This window comes from Sceloporus undulatus, chromosome 7 (assembly GCF_019175285.1).
Source record: "Sceloporus undulatus isolate JIND9_A2432 ecotype Alabama chromosome 7, SceUnd_v1.1, whole genome shotgun sequence".
Classification (NCBI taxonomy): Eukaryota; Metazoa; Chordata; class Lepidosauria; order Squamata; family Phrynosomatidae; genus Sceloporus; species Sceloporus undulatus.
Genome location: NC_056528.1, coordinates 3,159,311 through 3,171,423, shown reverse-complemented (window position 1 = coordinate 3,171,423; position 12,113 = coordinate 3,159,311). Strand labels below are relative to the sequence as shown.

Genomic DNA, 12,113 nt, shown 5'->3' with positions numbered 1-12,113 from the left:
CCCATTGCAAAACACTGTTAGGTTTGCACTGTATATATACAGTTGTAGTCTATAAGTGCAGCCATTATAAATGATGATGATGATGATGATGATGATGATGATGATGATGATGATGATGATTTGCTCTTCAGCCAAAAGGCTATCTTTGGTGGTTCCTTTTTTTCTGTTATTAATATACACTTATTTGTTTCTCTCATTGCAAAAAGCTATTATATTTACACTGTATATGCAGCTATTTTCTATAGGTACAGCCATTATAAATACTCTTTTCTTTAGTGGTTCCTTTTCTTTATGCAATTAATGTACACTTATTTATTTCCCCATTGCAAAAACACTGCTATGCTTACACTGTATAGACAGTTGTTTCTATAAACCATTATTAATACTCTTTTCTTTAGTGGTTTCTATTTTATGTTATTAATGTATGCTTAGTTATTTTTCCCATTGCAAACAACTATTATATTTATACTTTATATACAGTTGTATTCTATAAATGCATCCTTTTTTCTTGAGTGGTTCCTTTCCCCCCCCTGTTATTAATGCATGCTTATTTGTTTCTCCCATTGCAAAATACTATGATGTTTACACTGTATATATATATTTGTATGCTACAAGTCCAGCCATTATAAATAAAGTATCTAGATAATAACAGTGTTCTTTCTCTTTTCCTCCCTCCCGCTCCGCCTCCTCTGCGCTCCTGGAACGTGAACCGTAATATTTTCGCCTCTCCCGACCTGCCAGTCATGGGGAGGAGGCGGGGCTTGGTTTGGTTTCTGCCCTGCCGACCTCCGACGCAGAAAGAGAGAGACCAGTGTCCGGTTGACGTCGCCGCCCCCCCGGAAATTCTCCTGGGCCTCCAGAGGGAGGGAGGTGAGTGCAATGCAAAGGGGGGACCTGGCTGCAACAAAAAGGGGGGCAAGGGCAAAGCAGAGTTTGGGGACCCCCCTTTTTGCAAAGCAAAGGCCCACCCACCCTGGAGCATTGTAGAGCTATGGTCTCAAACTGTCCCAGCTACAGGTCCCATTTGGGATTTGGGGGTCAATTAGCAAAATAAATGCAGACCCTAATAAGATCCCAAATCATGTTGCCTTGGCATTTTCCCCAACGATTCCCTATGAGCAAGTGCTCCCCAATGATTACCTATGGGCATGTATTCCCCAATGATTCCCTATGAGCAAGTGTTCCCAATGATTACCTATGGGCAAGTGTTCCCCAATGATTCCCTATGGACATGTGTTCCTCAATGATTCCCTATGGGCATGTATTCCCCAATGATTCCCTATGGACAAGTGTTCCACAGTGTTTCCCTATGGGCATGTATTCCCCAATGATCCTATGGACATTGTGTTCCCCAATGATTCCTATGGACAGTGTTCCCCCTGATTCCCTAGACATGTGTTCCCCATGATTCCTATGGCTGTATTCCCCATGATTCCCTATGGACAAGTGTTCCCCCAAGTGTTCCCTATGGACATGTGTTCCCCAATGATTCCCTATGGACATGTGTTTCCCCAATGTTCCCTTGGGCACGTATTCCCCAATGATCTCCCTATGGGCATGTATTCCCCAATGATTCCCTATGGGCAAGTGTTCCCCAATGATTCTCTATGGCCAGGTATTCCCCAATGATTCCGTATTCGTTAAGGGTCTCCCCTCCAAGTGCTATCCAAGGCTTAGCATCCAGAAACTGGTGCCGTTAGGGTATTTAAGCTGTAAACCTTGCGATGACAGAGAATGCAGTCATGGCAGGTGAAGTGCGATTGTGATGCTGTGGTTGTGTAGTGTGACGGGACTCCGACTCACCTTGTGATGGCGGTGGGTACGTTTTTTGCAAGCCTTGCAGATCGGCCAGACTGAGAGATGCTGACAGCCTGGTTTCCCTTTTTGCCATTACCCGAAATTGCCGCTGATCTTGCCAGGGCACTTAGAAGAACCTACAGAGAACAAGTCTTACTGGATCAGATCAGAGGCCTCTCTGGGCCAACACTCTGTTTATATTTCAGTTGTGGTTAATTTATATCCCTCCCGCTTTTCCAGTACAGGAGCCAGAGTGGCTCACGATGTAGAAGAATACAAAAAGGGTGCTAAGGAAAAAGTCATCATAATTATACAGATTAAGAAATACAGTATGTCTAGATTAAGAAGAAGGCTGAATCTGCATTGCAGAAATAATCCAGTTTGACATCACTTTAATGACCGTGTCTCAACACTATGGCATTCTGGGAATTGTAGTTGGCTGTGGCACCAGAGCAGCGAGCATATTTTAATTCTAGGCATGTCTGCTCAGGAGTAAGCCTTCTTATATAGCACATCTTCTGTCTAAAAAGATGTAAATGTTCTCTTGTCTCTGATCGGTGAGGTGATCAGATTCTTTTATCTCTGATTAATTAGGTGATCATATTCTCTTAACTCTGATCAATAAAGTGATCAGATTCCCTTAACTCTGATCAGTGAAGCGAACAGATTCTAATACCTCTGATCAATGAAGAGCACAGATTCTCTTATCTATGATCACAAAAGTGATCATATTGTCTTATCTATAATCAGTAAAGTTATTGGATTCTTTTATCTCTGATCGGTGAGGTGATCTCTGATTGGTGAGGTGATCAGATTCTTTTATCTCTAATTGGTGAGGTGATCAGATTCTCTTATCTCTGATCACTTATCAGATTCTCATATCTCTGATTGGAGACGTGCTCACATTCCCTTGTCTCTGATCAACTATCAGACTCTCTTCTCTGTGATTGGTAAGGTGATCAGATTCTTTTATTTCTGATCAGTGAGGTGATCAATGATTGGAGATAAGAGCAGAAGAAGAATGAGAGTAGGAGCTTTCTGTTCTGTTTCTGAGCACTGCGTCTTCTGCTCTTATGCTTGATCATTGATCACCTCGCTGATCAGAGATAACAAGATGGTTGTTATCAATAGTTGCCACCAATGGCCTCTTTTACTGGGGAATTCTTCCATCCTGCTTGGCTGCCGGTTGATTTCTGCTTCAACTGCTTCCTTGTTTGCTTTAGTCTATCTGATGTGTGAGTAGTTCGGCAACCAGCCTCCCCATCGCTCTGCCCGCCCCCAATATGGCTTCATTTATGGGAATGCCTGCTATTTACCGCCATAGAAGGGGAGAAAGCTAGACAAATATTGTGCAACCGGAGAGCATTGTGCAACTGGTTTTTCTACTGAATTACAATTACGCTGAACTAAAACTGCTCTAGGAAGCTGTGTGGATCCTGCTCTGGTTCGGATGAAATTTCAGATGTTTTTTATATATGCTGATGCTGCATCTGCACTGTAGTATTAATGCGGTTTGACACCACTTTAATTGCCATGGCTCAGTGCTATGAAATTCTGGGGTTTGTAGTTTGCGGAGGTATTTAGCCTTCTCCACCGGAGAGCTTTGGTGCAGCAATAAACTACAAATGCCCAGATTCCATAGGATGAAGTTATGGAAGTTAGCCTTAGAAGAGCTTTGGTGCAGCAACAAACTACAAATCCCTGGATTTCAAAGGACAAAGCCGTGGCAGTTAAAGAGGCATCAAACCACACCAATTTTGTGAGATATTATTATTAATATTAGTAATCTGTAAACTATTCTGACTGAAGGGCAAGGTATAAATACTCTAAATAAATATTTAGCCTTCTCTTTCAGAGAGCTCTGGTGCCTCAACAAACTACAAATCCCAGGATTCCATAGGATGGAGCCAAGGCAGTTAAAAGGGTGTCAAACTGCATTAATTTGGCAGTGTGACAGCAACTGGACATACATATATACACACACACTGTCCTCTGTCCTCTAAATATCTGTTTTCCTGGCAAGTTGATCCATCAAAGTCAGAGCATGGAAAGGTTATCTTTTCCTGCACTGCAACTCCCAGAATCCCCACAGGCCATTATGTGCATTCTTTGCATTGTGGTCCAAAAGGATTAATTTCTCAATGTCCTGATGAGATGCCGGCGACGTCCGCACATGATCTTTGTGTGCCCAGATATTTCGTGGTTGCAGTTCGAGTAAGGTTTTCAATGCCTTTGTGGCATAGTGGTTTAAGCATTGTGACTCTGCAAACCAGGGTTCAAATGCTGGCATGGCATTGTAAACGCACTGGATGAGCTTGCGCAAGTGACACTCTCTCAGCCTCAGAGGATGGCCATAGCCAAGCCGTTCTAATGAAACGTGCCAAGAAAACCCAGTGATCGGATTGCCAAATATCTGTTTTTCCCACTGGGAGAGGAACGCTCCAGCTCTTACCAGGAAATGTTGAAAACGGCTTATCTCTCTGGGTAGCGTTTCTGTTTGCTTAGCCGCTCAACCCATGTGTGCATGTGTGCATATCTTGCAGTTTCTTTTCTCTTCGGAACAAGGAGCGGCGGCCCGACAAGAAAGGATTATTCCCTGCACTAGATCTCCCCTCCATCCTTTCAAAGAGGTGAGCCTTGTCTTGCATGATTCACAAAGACTAATAATAATCAATTGGGGTTTTTTCCAACTGGCAGCAGCTTGTAAAGCCCTTGGCTGTTTGCTCCTCTCCGTTCCCTTTGAAGGATGCGGGCGAGAGCAGAGCGGCTGAGGGATCTTGTGTTCCTCCGTCTCCTCACCTAGTTGTGCCACGTAGGGATGGGTGCGAATTTCCTTTGGCTCCTTGGATGGCTCAAAGTGCTCCAAAAGCAGTGTATTTTGTCATAAATTGGACAGCAAGAACATGAGATTTAGACCTTTTGAAGGTGGGACACTTGTATATCTATCACCTCTCCATATCTGCAGATTTTTTATCCACGGATTCAAGCATCCGTGGATAATATATATATATCTACACATATATACACACACACAGACACATATATATGCATATACACAGTGGGTCCTTGTTATCTGCTGGGGTTTTGTTCCAGGATCCCCCGTGGATAACAAAATCCATGGATGCTCAAGTCCCATTTAATCAAATGGCATACCAAAACGGCGTCTCCTATATAAAATGGAAAATCAAAGTTCGCTATTTGGAATTCATGCCTTTTCTGAATATTTTCAAGCCCTGGATGCTTGAATCCATGGATAAAAAACCCATGGATAAGGAGAGCTGACAGTATATATGTTCAAAGAGCAAACCTTGATTTTGCCATTTGATATAAAGGACACCATTTTACTCCGCCGTTGTATTTAATGGGACTTAATGGTATCCACAGGGGGCCCTGGAACTAAACTCCAGTGGATATCAAGGGCCCAATGTAAAAAGAAACAGTATGGTTAAGCAAGAAGTTACTTTACTAATGTGGGATTAAGAATTCAGGCAATAAACTACAAAGTCTTTCCTCCACTACCAAAAAATAAAGCCAATTGGGATTGAGAATTATGGCAATAAATTATAAAGTCTCCCCTCTCCCATCTTGAAAAATGATTGGGTTCGATAGTTCATACTGGTGTGCATAAATCTCCTTTCATTGTTTTATATGTTTCCTCTTCTCCCTCGGCTTCCTTTCGGTGTCCTCCATTTCCAAGATGCTCCCAAGAGCGACCGTCGGCGTGCTTTTCTTCCTGGGAATCGTTCCCTCCATGGCCCAGGAATCTCGTGGCCACATCTCCGTGGTCTTGCTGGGTGCCACGGGAGACCTAGCCAAGAAATATTTGTGGCAAGGCCTCTTCCAGCTTTACCTGGACGAGGTCAGCAACGGGCACACCTTCACCTTCCATGGCGGGGCCCAAGCCGAACTCGAACGAGGCCGGAAGCTGATGTATGACCATTTGAAGGACCTGGCATGCCCCTTGGACGTCCTTCCCAACAGGTAGTGGTCTCCTTCTTTGGAGGTTTTGGAACAGAGGCTGAATGGACATCTCTTGGGGTGCTTTGACTGTGTATTCCCGCATGGCAGAAGGGGATTGGATTGGATGACTTTTCAGGGTCTCTTCCAACTATGATTCTAGGTGTGCCGTGATGAAGGACCAGTTCCTCCGCCTGACGGACTACCGCCAGCTCAAAACGGAAGAGGACTATGCCACCCTCAACCAGGAGATTCAAACCCTGCTTGTTCAGGAGGGCTTGGAAGAAGCTGGCCGGATTTTCTACTTCTCGGTGCCACCGTTTGCCTACGCGGAGATTGCCCGCCATATTAACAGCAGCTGCAGACCACCATCCGGGGCTTGGCTGCGCGTGGTCCTAGAGAAGCCTTTTGGCCACGATCTCCATTCTGCGCAACAGCTGGCCGACGAGTTGAAGACCTTCTTCCAGGAGGAGGAGATGTACAGGGTCGATCACTACCTTGGCAAGCAGGTGAGTGCCTTGGTCAGAATTTGAACTCAGTACAGTGGGCCTTGGGTACCTTCTGGAATCTGGCACCAGGACCCCTTGTGGGTACCAAAATCTGTGGATGCTCAAGCCCCAATAAACACAGTAGCATAGTAAAATGGTGTCTGTAATATATATTTTCAAGCCGTGGATACTTGTATCTGTGGATAAAAATATCTGTCGCTATGGAGGGCTGACTGTACCCATTTGGTATCATCTGAAAATTGCAGCCAAGCCTGGCCGGGGGATGCAAACAAGGTCAGTGGCTTTGGTGACAAGGTTGGCATTAAATGTTGGCATCCCTGGACACTTGGTGAAGACCTTGTTTCACAAGGGGGGGGGGACCCAATACAGACAAAGAGAGATATATTTATTATTCAGTTAACAACGACAAACAGGAACTTTGGCTGCATCCACACTGCAGAATTAATGCCCCTTGGCATTGCTTTAGTATGGCTCAGTGCTATGGAATACTGGGACTTGTAGTTTGATGAGACATTCAGCCTTCTCTGCCAGAGAACAACAACCTACAAACCCCCAGATTCCATAAGAGAGCCATAGAAGTTAAAGCAGTGTTAAACCTCATTAATTCTGTAGTGTGGCAGCAAGCTTTACCACCTTTCAGGGGGTCGGCAATTTTAGTTTTGTCGCTCAAACATCCTTACATATCAGGACCGTTCCAAGCACAATGCATACTTAGAAGCTACCTCTGTGTATTCGGTGCAGCTTTTCCAAGGAAGTCTGCCTGGGATAGGTTTGCAGACATCTTTTATTATACCTGGGGAGAGCTCAACAATCAGGGTTGCATCCACACTGCAGAAATAACCCAGTTTGCCACCACTTTAACTGCCATAGCTCCATGCGCTGGAATCATGGGAACTATAGTTCTGTGAGATATTTAGCCTTCCCTGTCAGAGAGCTCTGGTGCCCCAACAGTGCTCCTAATTCCTTAGCATTGAGCCATGGCAGTTTAAAGTGGGGTCAACGTGGATTATTTCTGCAGTGCATCTGCAGTTTATCACTCCTTTAATGTTTCTTAGCGTGTGACACTTTGGACTGATCATTCCCAAGGGGGCTCAGTCACATAGGAGTCTTGTTGCAAAATTATTTTTTGGGGGGGAATAATCCCCATAAGCCCGTTTTATTGGGGTCCCAATTCCAGGTTCCCTGACTTTGGGAGTCCCTTGCCTTTTCCAAGGAAGGAGCTGCATCTTTTACAGAGGGAATAAAATAAGACCTTATTTCCCAGTCGCTGAAAAGACAGTTATTTTATTGGATCCCCCGCAGCCCCTCACCTTCCGATGTGCTGACCCATTGCTTGTGTGTGCAAGGGACAAGGAGCGAAGGAAACACACACACCTGGACACACAACAGCAATGTTTTATCCCCCTGATCTCCCTTGCCAAGGTCAGAAGCTCTGGTTTCGCTGAGCAAGCAGCAATTCTTTTTCCCCTCCTTGCCGTTCGCTCTCGCCAACCGGGTGTCTGCCAAGTGCTAAACGGGGTTTTTTAATTTGATAAAAATGTTGGGGGGAAAACGCGCACACACACACACACACACAATATCCTTGTACGTTTTGGCTCTCCTCGCCGTTCCCTTCCTTTTATTATTTTTTGGGTTGTGGATGCAAAGCCGGCAGTTTTGCAAGAGGAACCCGTCAGCAAAGGTGACACAAACGAGGAGAGGAGTGCAGGGTTGGTGCAAGATGGTGCAACACTTTTGGTGCATGTTGGCGCCAACACTTTTGGTGCAAGATACTACAGACAGCCTTGAATCCTATTGTGGGAGAAAGGCGGGATACACAGTTGGCCCTCCTTATCCACAGATTTTTCATCCACGGATTCAAGCATTTGCGATTCTCTATGTTTCTGTGTGTGTTTGAACGACAAACTGTGAGCATGTTTAATACAGAACCCTTAAGGATTATGGGGCCATTCCTAGGTCTCATGGTTTGGCTCTGAAACTTCAGGGCCAGGGGTGATCCTGAACCCTCAACCCTGATGGGAGGGAAGGTAAAGTATATTTTGCACAAGCATATTACAGCCTCCATTGGCATTTGAATTTCTTTGAATTGTTGCGTCTTAAAGATCCTCAGTAAAAGCCATTTCCTAAGTATTTATGGCGATTCTAATCTTTACAAGTGTTCCTATAAAACTAATTTCAATAAGAGCTTTGGATAGATTGCCCAGTACACTTATTGAAATGTGTTTTTTGTCTCTTCTTTTTTGTTTCCTTCCCTTGAACTGCTTTGTCTTATTGGGGGAAAGAAAACCCTTTTTGAAATATTTATATAAGGAATAAAAACAAAAATGAACATGCTGATCTTTGTTTTAAAATGTTGTTTCGTGGAAGGGCAATAAAGTGGTCTTTCATTGGGTTTTTATTATATTTTTACTGCCAGGGGACTTGCTGAGAATCCTAAATTTTCCGCACTGGAGCGCTCTGGCAGAGAAGGCTAAATATTTCACAAATCCCAGAATTCCATAGCACTGAACCGTGGCAGTTAAAGCGGTATGAAATTGCATTACGTCACCAGTGTAGATGCAGCCTTAGTTATCGCCTCTGGCTTGTGGAGTCTTGTGCAAATGGGTTTTGTGCAACCTCGGTGGTTGTGGTTGCTACAAATGTGAGAAGTGTGAGTTTTGATTTGTTTTCCCTCTCTTCTCTTTTCTTCCCTGTCTTCCTTCCAACCAAAAAAAGGCTGTGGCCCACATCTTACCCTTCCGGGACCAGAACCGAAAACATTTGGACCCGATCTGGAACAGACACCATGTGGAAAGAGTGGAAATTGTCTTGAAGGAAACGGTGGACGTGAAAAGTACGTGGGGTCTGGGTTTGAATGCTGGTGGTGGAGGAATTGGTTAGGAAACCAGGGTGAGAAGCAGACCCTAATAGATGTGGAATGGCTGAGCATACAAGGCAGAGTTTGGGAACATGTAGAAATGTAGAAACGTAGAGTTGGAAGGGGACCCTCAAAGGCAACCTAGTCCAAACCCATACTGCCCTCCAAGGCAGATGTAGCTTTAGAAAACATTATTCTGGGAGAGCTTTATTCAGCTCAATTCAGACTTGGATTACGGCTCTGAGGATCTGGGTTCGATTCCCCGCTCGGCCATGAAACCCACTGTGTGACCTTGGGCAAGTCACACTCTCTCAGCCTCAGAGGACGGCAATGGCAAACCTAATCTGAACAAATTCAAATTGGTATAAATCTTCAAATTAATATAAATATATCGCAGATACCCGCGCAGGCAATTATCCTCGAAATCTAATCTATGCTTTCACCACGAATCTGGCAGTATTAAACATAACATTTGCTGTGTTAGATAACAAGTGATTTTTCTCCAGATCATTTTAGTTAGCTATAAGTTCTAAATTTCTCTTCCGAAACGTATCTTTTGGAGATTATATATATATATATATATATATATATCTTACAATGCAGCATATAGTGCATCGTGTCTTCAGTGACCCACAAATGCAAACACATATGCAAACACAAATTTAAATAACCATATTGTAGTGCTGCTAGCAAACACATAAATCAAAAGTGCAACATGCCATGGGAAAACTGTATATCCCGAACTGTTATATGGATGGAGGAAAGCAAATCTGGGGCCTCGCCGTGATGCAAACTCAAGGACACGACTTCATGCTTCATGCTACTGCAGTCCTTGCTGCATTTCTTCTGCAGCTCTGGTTGCACCTGCCGCCTGCATCAGTCCAGGGCATGACAACTGGGTACTCTTGCTGCGGCTTCTGGGATGCATCCCTCTACAAACAATGCCAGTTAGCTATTGCTTTATTAAAAAGTGACCAATAATAATAATAATAATAATAATAATAATAATAATAATAATAATAATAGTAATAATTACGACCCTGATTTTTCTTGGCCAGACAGTTTCGTTTCTCCTTTCCTGGGGGAGAAAAGGTGACAGCTTGGATCAGAAAAACCAAAGATCGTGTGCCCTGCTTCTGTTCTTCTCTCCTTGCCAACTCCCGACAACTGGCATTTATTGACTCTTCCCACTCGCCCCCAAATCGCTGACCTCTGTGCCAAAGAGTGTGCGGCATTGATTATATTAATGCTCCAGCCATGAATTCGCCAGACTTTCCTCCTTGCAAAGTTTTTTTTTGCAAGGCAGGAAGAGAGTGCCTCTGCAGAGAGCTCTTGGAAGGGAAATTTGCGGAGAGGAATTGCCTCTTTTCTTTTCCCTCTGTACATACCTTCCAAAATTTTGGGCCCCCCAGGAAGCTTATCAACTAAGATTTATAATATGGCATGAAGTGTGTGCATACATGCATGCATACATACATACATATATATAGCGTTATATATGACAATAGGAGTTTTGGATAGCAAGAGTTCACCTTTCCTGTTAGGATGAAGGGTACTGCAGCAAGCGACCGGTCGTAAGACCTTTCTCTCTCTGGAAACTGATACTGATTTTCTTAATTTTTAAAACCTTCTTTTCATGAATTTATTTTCCACTCTTCCACTGAAGGGTTTGTACTTTTTCAGAGGTGTTTTGGGGAGCCCTGAATGTACCCCGGTGTTCAGAGAAAAAGGACATTGTTTGCAATGGAGAGGCTGCAATGGCAGTTTTTGTCTCCAATTGAAAAGCTGTGTCCATGGCTAGGGGCACATCTTGTTGTTGTTGTTCTTATTGTGATATTTATTTTGTTGTAAACTGCTTTCCAAGGAGGTTCAGCCTTGCAAGGAAGTGGATAAAACACAAGAAATGCAACCACAATATATCCCTCTCTTTCCTCCCTTCGAACTATCCCATTAAAGTCAACTTTTTGCCTCTTAAAACAGAGGTGGGCAACTATGGTGCATCTGTTTTCTGCTGATTCTTCCCTTGGGGCTGAGAGAGTGTGACTTGAACATCAGTCACCCAGTGGGTTTCATGGCCAAGCTGGGAATCGAACCCTGCTCTCCAGCATCATAAACCAAGACACAAACCACTAAGCGACACTGGCTCCAGAGACCCAAAAACCCAATCCTTAACATTGGAAGAGGTCAGAAGTCACCAGAAATATAACATTAAATAGTGCAGGAGGAGTGGGAAACTGCTGTCTAATAAATAAGCATATAACTAAATATTTAAAAGGCTCCTTTCTGTGTTTGGGGTGGGGACTCCAGTAGGTTTCCATGACTGAAAAAGGGATTCGAACCTATTCTTCCAGAGCCCTGATCCAACACACAAACCACTGCATCACATTGGCTGACCACACACCATTGCTCATAAATAAAGTGCATTCTGCCATGGGCATAATGGGATCAATATCTCCCTGAACCCTTTGCCATCTCCCTGGTTTATCTCAGTAACTGGGTTTCTCACTTCCATTTTCTTCTCTTCCGTTCCCCACAATCCGTACGCAGATCGCACCAGCTTCTACGAAGAATATGGGGCGATCCGTGACGTCCTCCAGAACCACCTCACCGAGGTCCTGATGTTTCTCACCATGGAGCTGCCAGCCAATGTGAGCAACTCGGAGGATGTCCTACGGAGCAAGCTTCAAACTTTTGCCTCCCTCCAGGACCTGGAGAAAAACAGTGCCGTACTTGGCCAGTACGAAGCGTACAACAGCCATGTGAGGGAGGAACTCCAAAAGGGGCAAGACTATTTTAGCAGGACCCCCACCTTTGCAGGTAAGATACCTTCCAACTTTCCCAGTTTGGAGGTGCACAACCAATTAATCCTCTGCCATCCCACTTTTCCACCTGCTTTGAAAATGTCCCGGTTTCTCTCTCCTCCTGCTGCTTTCTCTGCTTTATCCTCAACTTGCTTCAATGGCTACCAACTGAGGGCTCATCTACACTACAGA

General features: G+C 44.2%; 1 protein-coding gene across 2 annotated transcripts in view; it reads left to right on the top strand.

Moving 5' to 3' along the window:
- Positions 1-772: 772 nt before the first annotated feature.
- The window catches only part of H6PD (hexose-6-phosphate dehydrogenase/glucose 1-dehydrogenase), a 14,082-nt gene continuing 2,741 nt past the window's right edge, over positions 773-12,113 (top strand). The window contains exons 1-6 of one of the 2 annotated variants that reach the window (XM_042478881.1): positions 773-870; positions 4,341-4,427; positions 5,495-5,778; positions 5,918-6,263; positions 8,979-9,096; positions 11,668-11,937. In XM_042478881.1, the coding sequence (XP_042334815.1) occupies positions 5,495-5,778; positions 5,918-6,263; positions 8,979-9,096; positions 11,668-11,937 (1,018 nt within the window). In that variant the 5' untranslated portion in view covers positions 773-870; positions 4,341-4,427. Of the gene's footprint in view, positions 871-3,792; positions 4,428-5,494; positions 5,779-5,917; positions 6,264-8,978; positions 9,097-11,667; positions 11,938-12,113 lie in introns of those variants that run through there. The other variant, XM_042478880.1, reaches the window with a different exon arrangement.